At 37.6% G+C, this 24173-nt stretch overlaps 2 protein-coding genes across 12 annotated transcripts in view; one reads left to right on the top strand and one right to left on the bottom strand.

Annotated features, from left to right (window-relative positions):
• Positions 1-24173, bottom strand: part of LOC124171709 (rho GTPase-activating protein 190) — a 647547-nt gene that overhangs the window by 202240 nt on the left and 421134 nt on the right. The window lies entirely within an intron of this gene.
• LOC124171711 (piggyBac transposable element-derived protein 4-like) lies at positions 13842-16764 on the top strand. The gene is made up of 2 exons (XM_046550984.1): positions 13842-14643; positions 14748-16764. The coding sequence occupies exon 2, from the start codon at positions 14776-14778 to the stop codon at positions 16744-16746; it is 1971 nt and encodes a 656-aa protein (XP_046406940.1). The 5' UTR covers positions 13842-14643; positions 14748-14775; the 3' UTR covers positions 16747-16764.

Here is a 24173-nt window from a genome sequence, read left to right as displayed (position 1 = left end):
AGAGAGTCAGTCAAACTCTTTCTGCAAAAACTCGGGAAAAATTTGTCAATATTAACTTTTTAAGACCTAAAATTTTTATGAAGGAAATGAGACTCACTAATCAAATTTTATTTCTGTGTTAAATACTTAAATAACTATTTGCAGCATAAGTTTTAGTTCTGAGAATGCACTCCTTTTTTTAATACGGGTTATCAAAAATGGCTGAAAACCTTTTAACGTCAATTTTCGCAGGTCAATATCTAAAAAGGGACTGAGTGAAAACAAGCAAAAATTTTACATAATGTTATTTAGACACATAAAAACATCTCCAAATAATATTATGACTGAGACTCTACTACATTTAGAGTAGTGGAGCAGTGAATTTCAGAAAAAAACGCTACCGTTTCATGCGCTCGTGCAGTGCAAGTGAGCAAACAAGGGCTTGATTAAATAATTAAATTAGCAATAATTTTTATCTACAACAATTACCTTACACATAAAATTTTATTTATTTATGTAGGTCTGCCTTACATTAATAATAAAAATTGATTTATAACTAGAAATATTTTGTATCAGCAAAAAAATACTGAATTATAACATAGCAAGAAGTTAATGCACTTATGTTTATTTTGTGTTCTGGGTATTTCTGTTTATAGAGGCTGTAGAGCTCATTCAGTGAGAGAAAAATCAACCTTTTCTGCTTCTGCACCTTAACATTTTTAATCACAGTTGAAACACATTCCTTTTTACCCGGACATAAGCAACTATTTTCATTATCCTCATAAAATTCTTTTACACTGTTAATAACAACTTCACTTATTTTGTTGCCTTGTCTTTTTGAAAGATGTGGGAAGATACCTTGATCCTTTACTAGCTGCCTAGTTAATTTCACCATGTATTCAGATGCACCAAATTCCTCTATTATTCTTTTCTTTGACCATGAACGTGTGCAAGAGGCTAATTATCTTTATTTTATCGTCTTAAGTTGGACGTAAAGCTTGTCCAGGAATTAGGTCAATATCAACATTTTCTTTCTTTGAAAGGTGTTCAAATAGAATTTTACGCAAACCATTTTTATCTGTTTTTTTGTGAGTACCGAAGGGGTCACAACTTTTGTTTCCAGAAATGTGATAGTATTTGTCTAAATATTTATCCCTGTGGTAATGGCAAATGTTTGTAATTTCCTTCGAAACTCTTAATTTAAGCAACAATTTTTCATCAGGTGGCATGTCACTCACTCTTATTAATTCTGCAGGCACTTCTTTCTTGTAGTGTTGTTTATGGCACTGTTCACTTAATAGTTCACCCACAAAACAACTCATACTGAATCCTTCACCACAGAACAATGAAAATCCATTTTTAAACTACCTGGACAGGACACATTCTTAAGTCAAAGATCTGTAATCAACTGAGCATCACCTATCTCCAACCCCAGTGAAAATTTTGAAATAAAATGTTTATATCCTGCAAATCCAGAAACTTAATTTGTCATATAAAATGTAAGCATTGTCCCTCCTATAAAGGAAAATCATCAAAGGCATGCAAACTACGCATCAACAACCACAGGGCATCATGGGCATCTCCTCACTCTGTCTCCTTCAGTGTTGCAAAATATTCAGCCACTGTCACTTAATGATTGCTACAATGTAACTATTTTGGCCTCCCTTCCCACAACATACCACCTACTCAGTAGACTTAGTTCACTGAAATTAACTTACATTTGACTTTTAAAGCTTTTCATCCTCCTGGATCAGCAGGTAATTACTTTAATTGCTTTTACCCATTCAATTCTTCCCCTACCCTGTTACCCCTTACTATCCCCCCTCCCTCAACTCTCCCTAGTCCCCATCCAGCATATTCATACTTTTGTTCCCAAAGCTGAAGGTGGTAGTGCCACCAAAAATTTAAATTCCGTGGTTTGAGTCTTTATTTTATCGTATGCCTTGTGCCTGACCTGGATGCTGATTGACTAATCGTTAATATTGGATACATTTTACATAAATTATATACAATTTATAAATCTGTACACAAGGTGTACTATACCATAAAATGTTTGCTTTTTCTTCAAATGATACATATAAGTATATAATCAGTTTACTATTCACTGCCAGGGTTGAGATCAATTTATAAATAACTGATTATGTAGTTGTAGGCTGTACAAAGTGTTGTAGATGGGAGAATTTAAGACTACAGTTGCAAAACTCTCTCTGACTTAATGACACATGATACTTGATATGTCAATTGAGAAAGGTTATTCACTTGCAAATGCATTCTTGCATATTTTTATATTCTACACATATTGATATGCATGGTTTTTTAGTTCAATAGATGAAATAAATACTTTTTGTAAACATAAGTGCATTAACTTCTTGCTATGTTATAATTCAGTATTTTTTTGCTGATACAAAATATTTCTAGTTATAAATCAATTTTTATTATTAATGTAAGGCAGACCTACATAAATAAATAAAATTTTATGTGTAAGGTAATTGTTGTAGATAAAAATTATTGCTAATTTAATTATTTAATCAAGCCCTTGTTTGCTCACTTGCACTGCACGAGCGCATGAAACGGTAGCGTTTTTTTCTGAAATTCACTGCTCCACTACTCTAAATGTAGTAGAGTCTCAGTCATAATATTATTTGGAGATGTTTTTATGTGTCTAAATAACATTATGTAAAATTTTTGCTTGTTTTCACTCAGTCCCTTTTTAGATATTGACCTGCGAAAATTGACGTTAAAAGGTTTTCAGCCATTTTTGATAACCCGTATTAAAAAAAGGAGTGCATTCTCAGAACTAAAACTTATGCTGCAAATAGTTATTTAAGTATTTAACACAGAAATAAAATTTGATTAGTGAGTCTCATTTCCTTCATAAAAATTTTAGGTCTTAAAAAGTTAATATTGACAAATTTTTCCCGAGTTTTTGCAGAAAGAGTTTGACTGACTCTCTTTCATGATAGAAAAATTAAAACAATGAATTCCGATAGCTCATTTCATGCTAAACTCACTGGTTTTTGAATTATTCTGATATCTTTTAAAATAGCTTCGTAATTTAACTTTATGCAAACCACGTTTTTCATCAAAATTTGCCCAGCCGCCCTTTTAAAAATGGCTGCCAAAAAAAAAATATAGCTTCTAAATTTTTTTCAAATAGTGTTTTGTGACTGTCTACCCATAGGGAACTCATGATTAAAAAATCAAGAAAATTAAAAATGTTGAGCAACATTGCCTGGGTGATTTGAAATGGATTGACCCACTACCAAGTTTTGGCCGAAAGCGTAAATACGAATATTTCTGTTGTTTTCGTTTTCTAACAGTTATTTATTTTACAATTATTAATTTTTCATCATTTATATTATAAATTTTGCGTTATTTAAATGTTATAACGCATATTAAATGTGTACATAAATAAATTTTTTTGTTAAAAGGACATCATCCAAGTACATAAGGCCCTAAATTGTCCGCATTTTTTCAGAATCTCGTACCCTCACGAGGGCTCAAGGAGTGGGAGGTATAATTGCATACCTGAATCCTATTTAGAAAAACATGAATAGGAAGACTATCTGTGTACTCAATTAGGAAGGGGGTATGATGGGGAACAAGGGGGCTTGCTAAGGGGATAATTCAATGATGGCTGGCGGCGAGAGACGACCACGCGACAGGCATCACTTCGACAAGAGCAGCGTAATCCTAATTTTTGTCTAACGTATCTCAATCACACTCCGATACTTTTCACACTTTCATGTGCTAGTAAAACCGAAATAACTTACATATACTGCTTATAGTATAGCATGTGCTGCTCCAAAGAGAGGATGAATACCTTCATTCTGACTGAGGAATATGGAATAACGAGTGGACGCCAATTTTGCTCGAATTTGAAGTTGCTGTTCGAAAAGGTGGACAATCAGCTGAGTTTATCTCAAGAAAAGTCTGAGAATTTTCAAAAGTGTAGTGAAACTGGACAGAGCCGTAAAGCACCCAAAAGGTAAAAAAATAGGGAGGAAGGAAACAATTTTGATGATGAAGAGATCGTGAAGCACGAAAGGATTTCTCGTAATCCTGATTACCAACTCACTGTTTCATGAAGCATCCCCAACTAGAATATTTGAGCTGTTCTTTGACGAAAATGTCCTTACACACTAAGTGTTAGAGTCAAATAGGTGTGTACAATTCTGCAACTGATATGACCCAAATATAACACATGAGGTACTGAAAATATTTGTTGCAATTCTAAGTTGGCATAAAACGACTCCCAGTAAAAGGCATTTTTGTGAGGCAGCACTAAACGCCAGAAATAATCTTGTTTATTACACAATGAGACGTAACAGATTTCTACAACTTCGTAGGTTTCTTCATTGATTGATTCTGTGATTACACCGCAATGGATAAATCATAAATGATATGGATAATGCGCCCTTTTATGGGCATGGCAAAAGAAAGATTCAGCGGATATTTCAGAGAAAAGCAGTCCTTGAGTGTCAATGAGTCGATAATGTTCTCTTTTGGAAAACATGGCTGTTAGCAATTCATGCGGGGGAGGCTAATTAGGTTTGGCTAGAAAGTGTGGTGCATGAATAGCTCAGATTGCTACTTCGTAAAACTCAAGAATGTGAAAGCCTACGAAAAAGGTACTGGGAAAGATAGTGTGGGGGTCGACAAAATGTTCGTGGCCCATTTTTACTTGGATTCTGGATGCAATGACGCCTAACGCATGGATTCTGATGCGGAAATCGTGAAAAAACATAACTCAGCTTGAGTTCCGATGGCCAGTAGTATAATCACAGCTGGATACAGGTATCCCCTAAAATATCAAGGACGTGCTCAATTTACCAGAAGTGCAACTGGAATGGGGTACTTGGCTAAAGAAATAGATTTGCGATTGATTCATGTTTCAAAGAATGCATTCAACTGACAGCGGCCTATCTTCTTTCCAATGCCCCTGATAGGTTCGACGGGCACAACCAACGAATAAACTTCAAGCCCAAGCGGGGACGGTGTGCTACTGAAAACTGAACCAGTAGAATAAGAAAAGAATGCTTGAAATGCAATGCAGTGACTGCTTTGTTCATTTCCATGTGCGGCAACGACTGAGTGAAACACTAAAATCATGTTATTCTTGATTTCTACGTCAATTATACATAACTTCTATTTTATATACAATAATATTTAATAATTAATTGAATATTATCGATATTTGAGTGTAATTTTGGATGAAAATGAATGTATTTTCCGGAAAATAATAAATATTTAACGTTTTTGGCTTAAAAATGTGATTTCCGAAAAGTTTTTCAAATTTCGATTTTTTGATCTCTTAAACGCCTAGCGGTACCATATGGCACCAGGCTGTATCTCGGTAACTATTAGAGATAAAAGAATAAAATTTGCACTGAATGACTCAGAATTTCATTCATATTAAAACATAGGATTACCACAAAAATCGCAGAAACTTTTTAATTCAGGCGTTACCGGGTTAAAGATTAATCCTTTTCACTTAACAGAGTTAAGCTAATCGTTATTCAAGGTTCAACCAAATTTTATTAAAAGCTGCCAAGAAACAAGGTGAGTCCGAGTCAAGGTGATTAGCGTGCCGCGTAAGTAACTTCTCCCGGCTCCATTCGTCCTGCATGAGGCTGCGGATATATTTTATTTATTTATTTATTAATTTATTTATTTCAAAAGCCCACATACAGCAATTATTGCCAATTTACAGTGGCGCAATAACAAGATAATAAATAATGTATAACAAGAAACAAAATACATATAATGTTACGGGAATCACATCAACCTAAAATATGCCGAGAATCAAAACCACGAAATTAAAGAACACAAGTATATTAAGCTAAGGAAAATTGCAGCAATGGTAAGAAATGGGAAGTGTTGTTATTGATGTTCAGAGAGGTAAGATAGAGCCACTTTAGTAAATACTTTCGGGGATAGGGAAAAGAGATCAATGCTCGGAGGAAGGGAATTAAGAAGTGAGGGAAGGCGGAAAAAAAGTGAGCGTTGAATGAGTGTTAATCTGGGAACTGGTGTGTGGAGCAGTGAGTGGGTGCGCGTGGGGCGGCAGGGTACTCGGAAATTAAGAAAAGAGGAGTTCAGGACAGTCTGTGATTGAGTTGAGGATATTGTAGATAAATTTAAGGTCACTTTTGAGGCGTACAAAAGGAAGACTGTGAATGGAGAGAGACGTTAGATTGGTGTTAGTGGGCATATTACGCATGTGAGGTACTCTATATTTTACTATTCTTGAGAAAAAGTTAGTAAGAGATTTAAAGGCAGAGAGATTTGACGGAGCCGAAATCGCCCAAATAGGAGAGCAATGGGCTTTCACAGGAAGGACAATTGTCGAAAAGTAGCAACAAAGAGCTTGTGGTTCTATAATTTCTGAGTATCTGTATAGTAGGCCTAAAAGGGACATGGCCTTAGACTGAACTGTTTCTATGTGCTCGGAGAAATTTAGTTTAGAATCAATTAGCACGCCAAGATCCCCAACGCACTGACGACTTGCGATTCACGGGTATTGAGTTTAAAGTGTAATTAAAGTGAAGGGGGAATTTTTTTAGGTTGATGGACATGGTATTGCACTTATGCTCATTGAGCTTTAGTTCCCAGGTAAGACACCAGCGTGAAATGGTATTTAAAGCGTTTTGCAGTTCGTGGCAGTCACACGGAGTGTGGATGGTTTTGAAAACTTTGCAGTCGTCAGCATAAAACAGCATGTGGGCTTGCAAGGTGGGGAAAAAGGGAGGCTAAGTCGTCAATATGACAACGAATCTGGTGTTTTCATCGACTTGAATCACCATCGACTTGTACGCATACTAGAAATAAGATTCTCCTTTCTTGGATGACCTCGAAATCCAAAATGTGCGCACAGGAGGCTTTTTAACCCTTTGAGTGCGGATGGCATAGCATTGATGCCCAGCGTAGGTCCTGCCAACGGGCGGGTGGCATCACATTGATGCCACGCCGGCTTATGTCCTTCAATCGCTCCCTACGCTCCTCCGCTCTGTTCTATCTACTCTCATGATGGTTTCCCGCACACAAAATGGATTAGGCTACCTGCATATGCCTTCCGTTTTTGAAAAATAGTTTATATTTTTTGAGTAAAGTTTTTTTTACATTTATGGAGTACATTTTTATTTGTATGATTTTTCGCCATTACAAAAAAACTTAAAATGTGATATTTTCTTTACTTTTCTGAATATTTGTACTAAGTGTTGCCACATTTGAAGGTTATTATTTTCATTTAAGTCCTATTAAAATTTTTCAAACAATATTTCCTTTCATCTCTTTGACGAAAAATATTTTCATATTTCAAATTACGGTCACTATACCTACACACGCTAAACACAGTTGAATAATCTGTTGCTGTTTTTATTAATGTTTAAACTTAATATTTACATAATGCCGTTATAACTCCTAACATTCTTCCATAATATATTTGCCACTCATTTTCTGAACGATCCTTTCAATCCAGGGGTCTGATTATATTGGCTATGGATGAAGAAATATAGTTTTCGACTTTGTCTCATTTATTTCGTATGAGTTTGTTAAAGTTACTAGGTGGGAATAATTACGACCACCAATTCGTTATTCACGGGAAATAATGAAGGTTCTGGGGAAACTTTCATATTTTTTCCATTTTGAAGGAGAAATTAGAATTGGGGAAATCCTTGGGGAAAAAATGATCGAATTTCGGGGCTCAAATAAAAAAGTCGTTTTCCGTCACCGCGGAATTGACTACAAGTCGCTCTGTGTCGCCTGTTATCTCTATTTTTAGAAGTATTTTTGTCATTCTTATTATAAACCCATGCAACTATTCTGTTGTGTGCATGTCGTAGAAAAGGTCAGCTCTTCCTTCTCAGTTTTTGCGACTCTCGTTATTAGTACAGTCTCTCCTTCGGACATCTTTCGATTGCGTGCATTTTCACTCCTCTTTAGAGATTTTTTTTCTAATATTACCGTATGGCCTTTTTCCATTGGACAATTTGGTATTTTACATTTATTTAGCCACTTACGTGGAATATGGGAGACATCTTCATTTTTAACTTTATTCCTATTTTCAAACTCCAAAGACCGTTTATTTATCAGCCTTTGGTCAACTAGGCTTAGAATTTCTCCTCGCAATAGAACTACCTCTGGCACAATTTACTCAAGTGTATGCATGGAACACTGCATTGGGTCTTCTCCGCGAAGGTTTTTTTTTTAACTTTGAAGCAATTTACATATTTTACTTCGACCAAATAGAGCTATTATAATCAGAAAAGAAAGTCAGCAAAATTTCTATGCCCAAAGAAACAATTATTTTTGGAGTATTATGTGTTGCCGTTTTATCTGGAGCATTCACGTTTAGATATTTCTTGTACGTCGGTTCTAAACTTTAACGCTTACATCTCTTTCTGACTGCAAAAGAGCAACCTCATCAGTCTTGTGCATTTTGTAAGTGTAATGTATTTTATTGTAGTACATTTTATAGGTGTTAACTGAGGTTTACGTTGAGGATGCAATTATGTGGAGCTGGAGGAAATATTGTCATCTGAAAGGCTTTGGTCCATATTGCCAATGCCTCTCAACATGCAGTTCTTCAAGGATAACCGAGCATAGGAATCTTACTCGTGGGGTATGGGAGACATTTTTGGTCCGATATACCTAATGTATGATTGTATGAAGTATTGTAAGATGGCCATCCATTCCAGATTATTGGAAAAGGTAGGAAAATATCTTCGATTTTTCCCTCCTTCACAGCACTTTTTCCCGAGACCGATTTCAACTAATTTTCCGTTGCATGCAGTTTGGCAGGAACCCTGGAGTAGATGATCCGATACCAAGAGACCCCTTGCATAAAATTCGACCCCTTTTGAAATTATTCACTCAAAGAATGAAATAAATTTATTACACGTTTAAAGAACTCTGCTTCATTAGTCCATGTTGCTTTGGCGTCACAAACGCGGCATAACATTATATATGCTTTCTGAGCCTAATGGCCTCGTGCAAGATGCTGTACACTGGGGCGAAGGATCCTGATGTTGGAGGCAGGGGAGATGCAAACAAAGTCGTGCGAAAATTAATCGATAGATTTCTCCTCAGTGGGCACAGTTTATACAGTCGCGTAGCCACGATTTTGAAATGGGGGTTTTTTTGCCGGAGGTTTGAGGGCCCTTCTGGAGGGTGCGGGGGCCATTTAACCCCTTTTTGGCACCTCAAGGGGGGTTGTTACCCATAACCCCCCCTCCCGTGGCTACTCTACTGAGTTTATACATGGAAAATTATAATCATCATAAAAATTATAATAATCTGTTCAAATATCTATTGAGTTACTCAAAAAGACACACCACTGAAACTCAAAGAACTGAAGAAGTGAAGGACAAACAGAAGAAATAGAGCTACGGCCACGGTGGCGGTGGGGTAAAGTCCTCGCCTGCCAAACCGTAGGTCGTGGGTTCGTGATGCCTGGGTAGGTGATCCCTATCCAGGGAATGGATGTTTGTGTTGTACTTTGTTAATGTGCTGTTTGCGGGGAAGCTGATAATAAATAAATAAATAATCCTCCTCACGTCCTTAGAACGACTAAAGTGGCGAATCAGTATAACTCTGATGGTGTATGATGTGCAGATGTTCCAGGGCTGTGTTTGAACCCTTTTTTCAAAGAATTTCACAATTATTAGTTAATATTTTCAGCATTAATGCAAAAGAAAATGGCAAAAAGATAAAATAACTTTCATATGTTTGCATCCAAATCTAAGTTACTAGTAAATTTAAAAATGAAGATGTGAAAATTAAAATTCCAAAACTTTTATTTACCCAAAATTTGATGCATGGATAGTGGATGACATCTGAAAAATTATTTATCTTATTTTATAATTCAATTCCGCCTTCATTTCAGGAATTATTTCAAGCTTCTTAGTTGCTATGTAAAAATATGGTGTCCGTCGTTTATAATGTTTGTGTAACGGGTTGCATAAATATCCGGAGCATTTATCACATGGGTGCGGATGGTATCACTGTGATGCCATTAAAAAATTGTTTAATTAATTGTCAAATTAATATAAAAATCCCTTTTTTATTGAAATTGTTTTCATATTTTCGAAAAACAAAGTGAATGCAGTGAAAAAAAATTCTCCGCCAATGTGAAACAACTCTGAAAAATGTTACGCAATGAAAGGGTTAAAGGCTCATAAATCCCTTGTTTTGCCAAGGCAACAGAAGACGTTAAGTTTGCAAAATTCCAGAAAACCTCCCTTTTACTACATATTCAGTAGTTTATAATTCGGGATTAGCAGTCTTCTGCTGCCCCTTTATTTGTCTCATTTTTTTGATGTAATGACTTTTTTCGAGTACCTACTTACGCCTTTTCTTATTATATTAGAAATGCTATAGTCACCTACATGTCACTTTTACAGAAAAAAAATTTTAATTTCTTCGAGACCACTGAATTACACGTAAAAATGGAATCACTAATGTCCATAATAATATTCCATGTGGGAATGCTTTTAAGTTGATGCATATTATAATTTTCTTAAAATATGCCATTAAAACAATTGTCATCCTCTCATTACTTATTTTCACTACCCATTTTTTTAGCTGATTCCTGAAAAGTATTATCCAACCTTCACTGGGCAGAGAACACTTAAACAATTAATTTTTTGCTGCATGCAGCACCTTTTAGTTACTTAAAATAATATTTTTTATTCATAAAAAGCCATTCCAATCATTACAGACCCTAAAACCTGAAAAAAATGGCAGGTCCTCATAAAGTGTTTCAAATTTTGTCCCCCCTGAAAAACGTTAAATCAGGATTCTACTTTATATAATTGTTGCTATTCGCTACAGACCACAAATTTCTAAGATTAAATTCGTATGCAAAAATTTCGATGCATTATTTGATTACATTTTTTTAAATGTATGGGAATTTATTTAGCACCAAGATCGTTGACATTTATCCTTAAAGAAGGGGAAGCTTGGGGTCGCATGTTTTTATAACGATCTTTCACAGCATAAAATCAAAAACAAAATGCATTTTTTTAAATCCAGCCTAAATAACCACCAAAAACGTTTTAAAAAGGCCACTGCAGACAATAAAAGGCGGTTAGAACAAAACCAAATATTTTTTGGGACTTAATAAAAAGGTTCGAAATCACGAAACTCGATATTATGAAATGCCTATTTTCCATTCCCACTGACTTCGTATAATTGAGAGTTTACGGCATCACTAATGATGAACTATGAAGGTAAAACATTTGGATGCATGGACATCCCAGAGAGAAATTTTACAGCAAATGAAAGCCAAATGAAATTTTGAAAAATGAATAAATAACCTTTTGTAAAACTGGTCAATCTTTATTGCGACGTACAAATGAATGCAGTTGAAAGGCAGGATCAGCAATTAGCATCTTTTCCAGATATGTACTACTATGACAACAGTTAAAAATATAATTTGAGGTAAGATATTATTGATGCAATGAATATGAATTTGAACAAAATAATTCATTATACAAGAAAAAAAACAGACAAGAAGATTCTATTCGATGACAAAAATCTAGAAACAGTGTCAATGCCAGAGATGAGGATGACCATTATAAAAGCCATGTTAGTAAACTAACCATTATCCCATTCCTATTAAATCTAATCAAATGAAGCACATTCTATCAAAAAATAAGATCCTGATACAAACTGAATTGCACATGGATCCACTCCATCATTAAATATGATTGGAAAAGGGCTTAATGGAGGGCAATGAATCAGCCTTGAAGAGCTAGGTTGTAACAAGTATATCTTTTCTGAATACTTTTTCTTTCTTATATTTAATAGGATGTTGAACAATTATTCAACACCATCAGCTATACACTATTTTACTTTAAAAAATAGAGAGAAAACCTGGATCGAGAATAGCTCCTACGACAAAACTTCCAGCACACGATAACATATTTTCCATTAGAAAATGAGAGTAAAATGTTTGACATGCACTTCTTATCACATCACATGGAATATGCACCCTTTCTATCTGAGGTGCCGTAAACTGCTAAATTAACTTGAAATCACTACGATGAAACCAGATTACCTCAAAATAAAAACTCATACACTGCATAAAAAAAGAATAACATTTTTTGTCCACAACAAAACAACAACTAATGAAAACACCACGTTAGTTTTATCTATTCATAACGTAAAACTAGCTTAACATTTTATCCCCACACTTTGTGTGAGAGAAAATATAAAAGTGAGAACAAGTTAGTGCATACATCCTTGGACTGGCTCAGGGCCCTTGTAAGAGTCATCAAGAAAACTGCAGCATGGAAAAGGGTTACGTGCATGCATGTTGCGGATTTTGCACTGGCTGAAAATTTTCAAGATTTTTTGTGATATTATGGTCCACTATGAACTTTCAGCAATGATCAATTTGTTCTAACTACATAAATATTCATACTTAAATAACACCACCTAGAATAACATGACTAGAAGTCCGTGAATTTCGCGAGAAGTGATAACGCGAAACCGGTAAATAAAAACAAAATTTTGAATTTTTTGAGATTTTAGGTGGATTAGCAAAAAAATCACATATAATGAGTCAAAATCTATTAAAGCATAAGCCTTCATTGTTTAACGCTGCCGACGTTCATTTGCTCTCTCTCATTACAATACCAAGGTCAATTGGCTCATTTAGTCTCGCACATATCACATCCACGTAATATCTTGCACTGTAGTCATATCTCCGCCACATTTTGCCGTTAAATTTATCACAGCCTCCCTCTTCGATTTGCATGTATCAATTCTGAAATATTGAGAATGGGGCTTTCTGACCTGAAGAATTAGAAGTTATGAATTAAAAATGTGTGGAAAGAAATTTAACGCAACCGCGGAAGAGTGGAAATACAAGCTCACGCATCCATTACGTGTATATGGCGAGCAGTAATTCCGGTGACTCGCCACGACGCATTACACAGCGTTATTGGATAACTTGTTGCAAGAAAACCTTGAGTTTGGGTCTAATAAAACAATTCTCTTGACTGAAACACGGCCGCTGGCTGGGAACGGGCCGCAGTTCACGGCACGGCCCACAGCGTGGCAGAGAGTCGTCTCATCTGAAAGCAGCCCGAGTTTCACGGTGTCATGACGTGAACGGCGGCCGGCGAAAAGTCGTTTCTTCAGGAAACGGCCTCCATGTAGCACTGCCTGTATTTCACGCCGTAGACGGCGCACCGCCAGGCCAGATTGAAATGGGCGCCAAGGTGACCAAGGAGGTTGTCAACGGCGCCGTGCCATCAACGGTGCGATTCGATTCGTTTAAAGACATACATAGAAACGTATGGTTATTTGAAAGCACTAAGCCCTAGCAGTATGGGGAAGGAAAGGAAGGAACAGAAAGCATAGGAGGAAGGGGGGGTTCTCCTTATTAGCAGACGGATCATCGGATATTCGACTCTCCACTGAGCATCATTGCAAAAAAAAATAATTTCGTCATTGGCAAAATCTAATATCTAATTCTTCAGGTGAAAAAGCGTCTCATTCTAGATGTTTCAGGATCGATAAATGGGAAATTATTTTTCAAGTTTCTTTGAATCCAATTATGTTTAGTTATGTGTGCTTCTTGCACTGCCTTTCCTGACCAATTGGCAACAGCTGTAATCAAAACTAAACTATTTTGTTGTAACTAGCTGCTGTCCTACCTTCCTCAACACCTGGGTGAGGCAGTGGCATAACTAGACATAAGCTTTGGGGGGGAGAGTGGGCGAGCCTGGGAGGGCGACCTCCCCCCCCCCCCCCCATGGTAACAAGGTGTCCGGAATATGTCTTGAAAAAAGACATACCTGGAATTACATTACATATCATTTTGTCACTTAACACGTTCAACCGGAGCCGGAGCGACTCATCTCCAGGAAGGTTCCTACAGCTGTTTCTTTTCGGTTGTAAGTTACACTTTTTTTTTGTTAATTATCACTCTCCTTTTGTGGTTTTAATGTGTACCGACCCCTTTTTAACGTAAAACAACTTTCGTATGTGGTAAAAATCATTAGTTGAAAGTTTTGCATTTTTTTATTTGCGATTTCCTCCCTCCCCCCTTTCTCCTCGTACCCATATTACGATTTCATCGGTGTTTTTTTATTTTTTTATAATGTTTTTTTGTAGATATATCGCTTGTGATAAAATTTTGTAATTGCGTTTACAAAATAACTTCGTGAATGTAAAGTTGTTTTCTTTAATTGTATTTTAAAGCAGAGAAGTAAAGTTGTTCAGTAAAATTGTTACATTATGTGAAAAAAATTTCCGTTTTGGACAGATACTCATGATTCTAGTTTAGATTGAGGCTAAGCATTACAATGCATTCCGGACCGTGTAATTACATTGCTGCATTTAATTTTACCAGGAATATGCTATTAGCAAATATTTTACGTTTTTTTTACTAGTTTGTCTTCAATAGGTGATAATTTGCAGTATTTTACTCTAGTCACTCGTAACTTGAATATTTCCTTTATGACATTCGATAAATATTTATCATCATTTGCGCTTGTTGTTATTGTAATTTTAATAAAAGTACTATTATTGATTTGCTTCAATTTTGTCTGCTGATATTGTTTCTTTTTCTCCTGTATATAGTAAACAAGTGGAAGCGAAATTTTACAAAAGTTTCCTGCTAACTTCCGATACAAGTGCTTTGGCAGTAAGGTACGTGATATCATAAACATTACTCAATTATTTCATTGCTATGCGATGTTTTTTCTTGTTATACATTCATATAAACACGTACTTGTAAACATTCTTGTTTTCAGAAAGGAAACGCGGGGGTAACAAGGAGGAATGGACCGCAAAGGGAAGGGACTACCGGGGAAAGGGGTCCCGAAGAAAGGGAAGCGGGCGGTCAAAAGCCAGTCAAAGCCGGAGAAAACCACCCAACTCCCCTCAAAACCTCCCCTTCCAACCTCCAGCAGTAACCCCAGCCCTTCGAGTTCTGGTGAAAGCCGCCAGCCCCCTGACACCCCTTGTCGTCCCCCAAGTCCGCAGCCATCGGCCTCGCGGTCATTTCCACCCCCAAAAAGGAAGAGAAGGGAGGAAGAAAGAAGATTCGGGAGGATCCTTTCTGCAGAGGAGATGGCGGAACTTCTTTCAATGGACGAGGAAAGTGAAGATTATTCCTTCGGGGAAACAGAGTGGGGATCCTCGGAGGATGAAGAAGAAGGCAGGGTGGGTGATCCCTCAACATATGCTTCTCCTTCCCCTCCTGGCCCTCTAGGCTCTCAGTCCCCTCCCCTTACGACGAGAACTGCGACAAGGACTTACACTTGGACGGACAAAAGACCAACCCACCCACAATTCCCCTTCACTGACACCCCTGGCCTCAATACGCAAGACTCAGGAAACGATCCCCGTAAATATTTTGACCTCCTCATGACAGATGACATGGTGGACTTGATAGTGACGGAGACAAATAGACAAGCAGACGTTTTAATTTCTGCTAATGTATTTCCCAGAGCAAGAATAACGAAGTGGAAGCCGCTCACATCGGTGGAATTTTTAACGTTTTTGGGGGTTCTCTACCACATGGGCACATGCCCATTGAGTAGAATATCTGACTATTGGAGTGTAGACCCCCTTTTCAATTATCCTTGCTTTAGGAAATGCATTAGCAGGGACAGGTTCGCCGCGATCATGCAAGCTCTGCATTTTGAGAGTAATCCTGGTCGTGATGAGCCGCAACCGTCTGATCGACTCTACAAAATAAGGCCCCTTATTGACATTTTCCATAGAACAATGGACGATATTGTGACCCCGACTCAAAGACTGTGCGTAGATGAATCCATGGTTCTCTGGAGAGGTCGTCTTATCTTTCGTATGTATATGAAAGGTAAGCGACATAGGTATGGGATTAAACTTTACATGCTCACTGAACCTTCCGGATTAGTTCTAAGATTTCTCGTTTACACTGGGTCCTCCGATTCTGATGTGGGCGGGCCGGGTCATGTTGACAATGTTGTATGGAAATTGATGGAGGGGAGATTAGATTCTGGGCGATCCCTCTTCATGGATAACTATTACAACAGTGTTGACTTGACCCACCGCTTGCTAGAGCGGAGTACCTATTGTACGGGAACTCTTAGATCTAATCGGAAGGGGAATCCACCTCACGTTCTTTCTAAAAAACTAAAACGTGGTGAAGTAGTGGATGCATTCAGTTCCGAAGGTGTCTGCGTGATGAAGTGGAAGGATAAGCGGGATGCACTGACGATCAGCTCTGAATTTGGGAGTGAGCTGATCGATGTCCGTCGCCGGCGAGGAGGTGGCGTCACTTCCAAACCGGAGGCCATTGCTCGGTACAACGAGTCAATGAGTGGCATCGATCTCCATGATCAAATGATGTCATATTATCCCATTGAGCGCAAGACACTGAAGTGGTATAAAAAACTGGGCATCCACATACTTCACCTCGTTTTAGTGAATAGCTTTTTCCTATTCCGTAAAACCCACCCTAAATTTCCTCTCCATGATTTCCGCTTATCTGTAATTAGAACACTCCTCAGTCCGTCATATTCCGAACCTATTCCTCGTTCCTCTCCCAGCCTAACCTCCAGGGTCCTTGGATTGTCTAAGCACTTTCCGGAGACACATGACATCAACCAAAAACGAAAACGTGTCCCTCAACGACGCTGCACGTTCTGTAAGTCTAGAGGGTTCAGGAAGGATACCGCATATTTTTGCCCCGCCTGTGAGGGATGCCCACCCCTGTGCATCAAACCATGTTTTCAAGAATTCCATAGAAATGTTCAATGTTAGTCCTCTCCATGATTTAATGTATTAAATGATTTAATGTATTAAATATTACATTTATACTTATGTATTAAATTTATTATTTATTTTTATTATGTATTTAAATATACTTTAAGTATTAAATGATAATAATTTCAAAATATTTTTTATTTTGCCTGGTTTTCTGTCCCCCCACCATGTACCTGGTGAAAACCGTTGTTTCTTTTAGGGAGGGCAGAGGAAGAGCGAAGGATGTAAAATTCTATTGTTTCCTAACTTTGGTATTCCCTCCTAGAACGGGTAAGAAGCATTAGCGCAAGTTCCTGGAAGATAGGGATCAGCACCCGGGTGGGTCGGGTTCGGGTGAAAAGCACTTCGGAAGTTGTCGTCTAAACCCAATTTTTGTATCCACTTGGAATGTCGTCTCCTTCTCTGTATTACTCCTCCTATGTCTGTTTCAACGCAAAAATATATTTCCCGGAAATTGCGCCGAAAAAATAAAAACGTGTCTGAAAAATTATGCTTCGAAATATTTTATACATTTTACTTTCAATGAATGAAAAATCATTTTTAAAACATAGATAAATGGTTAGAGCAGGTCCTTTTTTTCATTTAAAACAATATAATTTTGAAATTTGAGCAAATTTTCTTCGAGACTCATGACAACTGAACATAATATAACTCATTATTTTCAGAAATAATAATTGCGTGTTGTTTTCAACAGAAATACCATTGTTAATGCTTAGATAAGTTTTTAAAGAATTGATTTGAACAATATTACGATAACACCGTCAATGGGTAGAAAAACGGCATTGAATTCGATAAAAGGAATTTGTGATCAAATGAACACTAGCCGTCCTTATAGGTGGGGCGAAACTCCCGTCCTCTTAGTGTTTATTTAAATATATGAAATTTACATCTTTATTTGTTTTAAATTCCCACCTCGTCTTTGATTTGAAAGATATATTCCTCGTCGGATCCTTCAAATAGATATTCAAAAAGTTGAAATAGAAAAGGTTATGCCACATAATTCTCTATCAACGACTAAGAAATTCGAATATTACACAGCCATCAACGTTCTTGCTAATTAATATTTACGGCACGGATCAATTTATATTCAATTGACATGTCAGATTAGAGACAGAAAATGGCATACGGTAAAAAGAAAAAGTCATCGGAAAAATGGGCTCGATTATGCAACCACGCATTACACTACTGCAATGCTATCCTGTGACGTCGGACGACGATCGTCGTCAAATTTGAAATTGTGATTTTTCATCAAAAAAAATTTTTTCACAACTTCCAAGGAACAATCTATTCAAAATGAGACCAAAACCATCTAAAACCGAAGAATTAAAATTCAGTCACCGGCAAAACTTTAAAAAATTACCGCCGCGTTGAAAGTGTTAAAATCTAACTTGAAGCAGATGCAGTGATTGCATGTCAAAACTTGACAATAGTTTTAAATATTTTTTATGTTTCTCTGAGTCTTTGGGGGGGGATCTATCCCCCCATAGTTATGCCACTGGGGTGAGGGGTATCAAACGGGAACCCACGACACGAAACATTTCGGCCACCTTGTAAGTTATACATTACTATGGTTATATCATGGCTACCCATAACCCAATTTGAAAACTCCATCGTGATACATTTTGTTTTGCGGTTGGACTGTTTTTGTATTTGTAGTTCCAGCTTCAAATATCGAACAAAGAATAGGAATTTTAAAATGCCAAAAGCTTGTGATACTGCTCATACCAGGGCAAGTGAACTCACTCAGAAGAATTTTATGTTACAAACTGAGTATTACTTAGCAAAGTTTGTGATAAAAGATTTGAATATGAAAGACGTGACACTTTGTTATAGCACATCAGTAGCAATACACATAAACGTGCGAAAGAAAGGGGACCCGCAAAACCACAGCTATCATTTGAACATACAGTCACTCAGTCAGAGAAAGCGAAGGAGGAGCTTGTTGTTGCTACTACTGAAGCATTTTTAAAGGCTTTATTTAGTGTAGAGAAACTTGACATTCCAAAAATTCTGGAATGGCTCTCGAAGTACAGTGTGTCCTCGTTTAACGTCGTCCCGTTTAACGTTGTTTCACGATAACGTTGTCCAAAAATTGAAACCCTTGATCATTTAACGTCGTTATTGCTTCGCGATAACGTTGTTCAAATTATGCGCGACGAAAAAAAAAATGAATGGCGAATAGGACGCAAGCGCATCTGATGTATAGTAAATACAGTGGAACTTGGTTAGTACGTTCCTCCTTAGTACGTTTTCCTCCTTAGTACGGCGATTTCCCTCGGTCCCGGTACCATCCGAACAAAATACAGGTAAAAGAATTTGGTTAGTACGTTTGAAAAAATTGCGCTTTCCTGGTTAGTACGCTCAATTGCTTGCCGTGACGCAACCCGCAATTCGTTCTCTAGTGTCTTCTTAAGGGTCGCAAACGTCTGAATTCATGATTTAATTTATTATCATTAGTCATTAAAATTCTTCCATTCATTCCACATCTCTTTCTTCTACCGTAATTTATCCAAATGCATTTCTGAATTCTTGTGACGTGATGAATAATAAAATGCGGCCATTTTTCGGGAATGTCTGACTATGAAAAACTACAACCAATAAGAAGCCCCAATTTTCCCCACCCCGAGCTCCTCACCTTCTGTTCCCTTTGGAGCGCTTGGGAGTGCCCACTGCTGCGCACAAAGTTCGTGAGTGGGCAATTGTTGCTATTGCACGAGTTATCATGATGAAGAAATGAGTCAGACAATTTCCACATTATCTAAAGCAGTACTGTTCCATAAACTCGACGTCGTGCGTATTTACTTGGCTACTGTTGCGGGAGCAGACGATCCTCAGGATCTCCACGCGAAGCTCAGCTTAAAAATAATTGATCTCGGAACGAAAGCAGACGACATTAGACAAATTTTGAAAGTAAATTTCAACTGTTTAATATAAAATTTTCTTGTAATTACGTCGTAATCTAATAATCTTGCGTGTCATCAGTCGATATATCGATCGATTTCACAATCGAAATGGTATCATTCCAGAAGCAAATGTCTACGGCTGTTGCCGTAATTTGAAAGTCAATATAATTTTGCCCAATTTTTATGATGTTTAAAAAACCAGTTGACTTACTCCGGGTTGTTGTTATATTCTCCGAGTACGCTGTGAGAAAGAAAAATGACTTGTCTTCGCTTGTCTGAGCTTCACTCGTCCTCGTTCTGTAAATATATATAGGATAAATCACGGGAGATAGACGCCGTAATCATGAAATTGTCTCCGGGATGTCCATGAAAAATTGCGATTTTTATTCACATGGTATTGTTTTTCATGGTAGCGCTCATTTTCTTGATTTTAAATGTGAAAAGAGTTCAGGAAGGCGATCCTATGAGAACTACCGATAGTAATTGTAATTATGACGACTTTTTCACTGATTGCAATAACCCCGACTGCTATTATTTACTTTCCTCGTTAGTACGTTTTCCTGGTTAGTACGTTCATTTTTCGTGGTCCCTTCAGAAACGTACTAACCAAGATCCACTGTATTACTATATTAATGCGATTGGTAATTTTCGTTCGACAGAAAAGGTTGGCGTGGGTAGCGTATGTTAAATATGCATCTAAGCGAATAATTATCGCTTAATTTACCCATTATCCGTATATTTTTCTGATGCCAACCGAAAAAAATGCCCACGAAGAAGTGTGGCTATCGTGGTGGTTCTTCAGACGTGACGAAAAAAACGGCGATATTAGAACAAAAACTAGGTATTATTAAAAGAATTGAAGAAGGTGCAACTGCTGGAGAGATCGGTCAAGTTTTAAGTTTGCAGGTCGAATTATTACAATTAAAATTTCTTCTGTTACTGAAAATATTGATGTTTCGCCATTAAAATACTTTCTTTTTAGTTTTTATATTTCATTTAATAATGCCTACTTCCCAACCTTTTCGTTATGGAAATTCGTTTCGAATGAATCGTAATCATGCTGAAGTGAATAATCGGTAATGAATATTTCTCGCGATTTCCGCCGTGTTAAAGAATTCATATCATCACGAAAATTGACTCGCCCTTCATCCTCGTGCTTCCGAGTGTCAGATTCAGATTTTTTTCATTTTGGCCTGATTCAGGTGTCTCCCGATTGGTCACGAAGTCTGCTTAAAGTTACGGCTCCGATAATTGGCCTCCTTGGATTCTCGCCCGGGAAATTCTGGATTCTTTACGAAGAAATGGATTGCTAGGAACCAATTTAAATTTTTTACATTGTTTCTTATGGGAAACACTGCATCGTTTAACGTTATCTCGCTTAACGTCGAGTTTTTCAGGAACGAATCAACAACGTTAAACGAGGACTCACTGTATACACATATGTATAAGGTAGTGGGGATTTGCCGTTTGCCGATCGTATTCACCAAGACTACATACTTGAACCATTCATATACTCTGAACCAATAGGTATAACTTGAACCATTTCTTTCATTTAGTTTTATCAGAAATTTTGTACAATCAAAACTGTGTTCAATATTATGTAAAATGCTTAATAAAAGTATAAGTATTCATGAAATGTGTACTATAAAATAATAATACACCTATAAATGTGGGAAAATTGTAGCATTATAGTAACACGGCCAAGATTTTCTATAACACCGAAATCACATGGTTTTAAAACGAATTTTAGCAAAAAATAAAACCACTTTCACGGAGCTCTAAATATGACTAATAGAGAAGAAATACATTCATGGGGGCGAGACATCACTGATCTGTGATCATAGTTGATAAAGGATGCGCCTAACTGCTATGAGACTTTGGAAATTCAATTGTCAGATACCAAGTTGCATTGCGCATAAGTTAACAGCAGACCTCTACTGTTAGATGTGATTCCACGATTATGGAGCATAGATCCATCAGCGTTTAGGAACCACAAGAACAGAATACTTGTAAAGTCTACTAGCACACAAGGATGCAGTAGGCTGGTGAGTAATGTAACCTGTGCACAAAAAGGGGATAATGTAACTCGAATGCCAACCTGTTACCAACAGGAATGCAATAGACAATATTTTTGATGATTCTGTTGCTTTTCTTCAAAGCAAAATCGTAAAACACAATAAGAAATCTGAAATCACTGTGCACAGTGGTGAACTCATGCCTTATCCTTATCATTACACTGAATATCATGGTGCATGGCTTCTATGAGCTATAGTCACTACTCTGATGTGGCGGCAGGCAGCCCATGGTGCAGCCTTGAGTCTTCTTCCCATAAAGAGTTACAGGGCATACAAACTAGAAAATGGCTCATTGACTGAAACAAAAGAACACAAATTTTGCAGGAAGGGCAACTATTCAGTTTTATGTGGACAACTGTGATCGCACAGGCATGATTAATGCAGTGCCTCTAAAATTCAATTATGGCCTGGAGGCAAATTTTAGCATGTGAAGCAGTGGCCTAGCATCCAAATTGATAATACAAATTGGTCACTGGCAACTGAAACTCGAGTTTTAATCTTTATGAAAACCAAATCAGGGTTAAATATAAGGACACATCCTAAACTGAGTAAATTTTGAGATTGATGACACAAATTTGAGTAGACATGGTATCGCAGCTTAAAGCACTAGTCACTTTTGGTGGATTACATGTCTTGGTTTGTGCTTCCCTCCAACTCTTTTCCCGCAAGTGCAACTCTCCCATCAACTCTTGGTGAACCCAAAAAATAGACTGCCCCCGTTCTTAACAGTACAATTTAGCAACAATGAAGCTTCCATATACTTTTACATGTAAATTTTGTAGGAAGCACAGGAAACTGTTAGTAATTGTGGAATATAGCACTACCCATTTCACCACATACACCCATGCCTTGCTTAGCCCAAAGGATGCATTCCTAGGGGTCTTTGCGCTCATTGAATTTGCATTATTTGAGACCATATTAACATTGGCAAGATAGGGATACATTGCCAGTAGCATAGGTGCTGGGTATATAATTTCCTATAAACCATATACCGTATAAGCGTGTGTAAGAGGCGCACCCCAATTTTGAGCATTTCTATGAAGAAAAAAATTTGGCGGCATTTTTTTTATACTATCGCGTGGTGTTGCAGACGTACGCCTGGAATTTCGACAGTTATCCAACTTTCCTCTTTCAATATTAATTGAAAGAGGACATTTTGATAACTGAGGCGGTAATAGCGGCATAAGAGGGAGTAGAAAGAGTTCCGATCCTCTCTTCACATACGCCGTTGCTCTACGATGCTTGTCCTATTCAAGAACAATTTTGTTTAAATGCTCTCGCAGGAGTATTGCAATAGAATTGCAGCCGTGGAAAATTTTAAGGCAAAACACGACAGGCACATAGCATGAACCTTCCCAAGAGCTTGGACAACAATCGGGGCAATCTCAGCGCCGTAGGATAATAACCATGTCGTAGATTTAACGGAACCACACTCGGTCCTCCATCAGCCAACGCCTCTGCCGTTTTTTTTCCTTTCCGAGACCCCACAGGAAAATAGGAAAACATCAAGTTACAGGGGAACAATGGAAACGTGTTTCATCCCTACCCCGTCTCACCAACTGACCTTGATCAATCTCCCAGTTTATGGAGGCCAAATGCTAGGTGAGTCATCTACTGAGCCCGAAGATATCTCGATAGCTTTCAATAATTGCATGACACGCACGATGTTAAAAAAAATAGATCTAACGCGACGCAACGCGACGTATATCTGACAGAATTTAAGTTTTTTAAGCTCTAATTGTTTGACACAAAGATTTATAGTTACAACAAGGCTATTAATATTCAAAATAGTCCAAAAGGGACAATTTCGGAAGAAACAAGCATAGCATAAGCGCATTCAAATAAGACGAGACGGACTGGAAACTTTAGGCAACGTAAACTGCGTATATCACATTGCTGCGCCTTCGCCCCTTCGCTTTGAAGGCAGCGACGTCACATTCAAGATCGGACGTGTTCTTCCTGTGCTCCTTCGCTCATAGCCTCGTTGCTTGAAATACGGAGGGGAGGGAGCGCGCTCCTTCCCCTCCGTATTTCGTTGCTTGCTTCAAAGATGGAGGGATCGCGCTCCTTCCCCTGGACCTCTCCTTCCGCGCCCTTCACTTATAAGCATTTCTGATTTCTTCCATCCACAATTTAGTCCAAGAGCGAACACACTCGTTCGAATTTTTTAAAGCACAGGTTTTGACACCAATATAATTTTCAGTTGCAATACCGTATATCTCCGAATATAGTCCCCCCTTTTTTTTCCAAAAATGGCCGCGGAAAAGTAGGGGGGGGGGGGGACTATAATCGAGTGTAATCCAGTTTAGCATACTAAAGGTGACCATAAAGTTATAAATATCGGCCTAATGGCTAATGTTCTCGTAGTCTTTCTATTTGAGTATATTTATGAGGATTATAATCAGAGATATTAGTAAATACTGCCACGTTTTACCGGAAATTTAGA

Source organism: Ischnura elegans, chromosome X (genome assembly GCF_921293095.1).
Source record: "Ischnura elegans chromosome X, ioIscEleg1.1, whole genome shotgun sequence".
In the NCBI taxonomy this organism is placed as follows: Eukaryota; Metazoa; Arthropoda; class Insecta; order Odonata; family Coenagrionidae; genus Ischnura; species Ischnura elegans.
The sequence above is the reverse complement of the archived record's forward strand: the minus strand, read 5'-3'. Positions and strand labels throughout refer to the sequence as shown.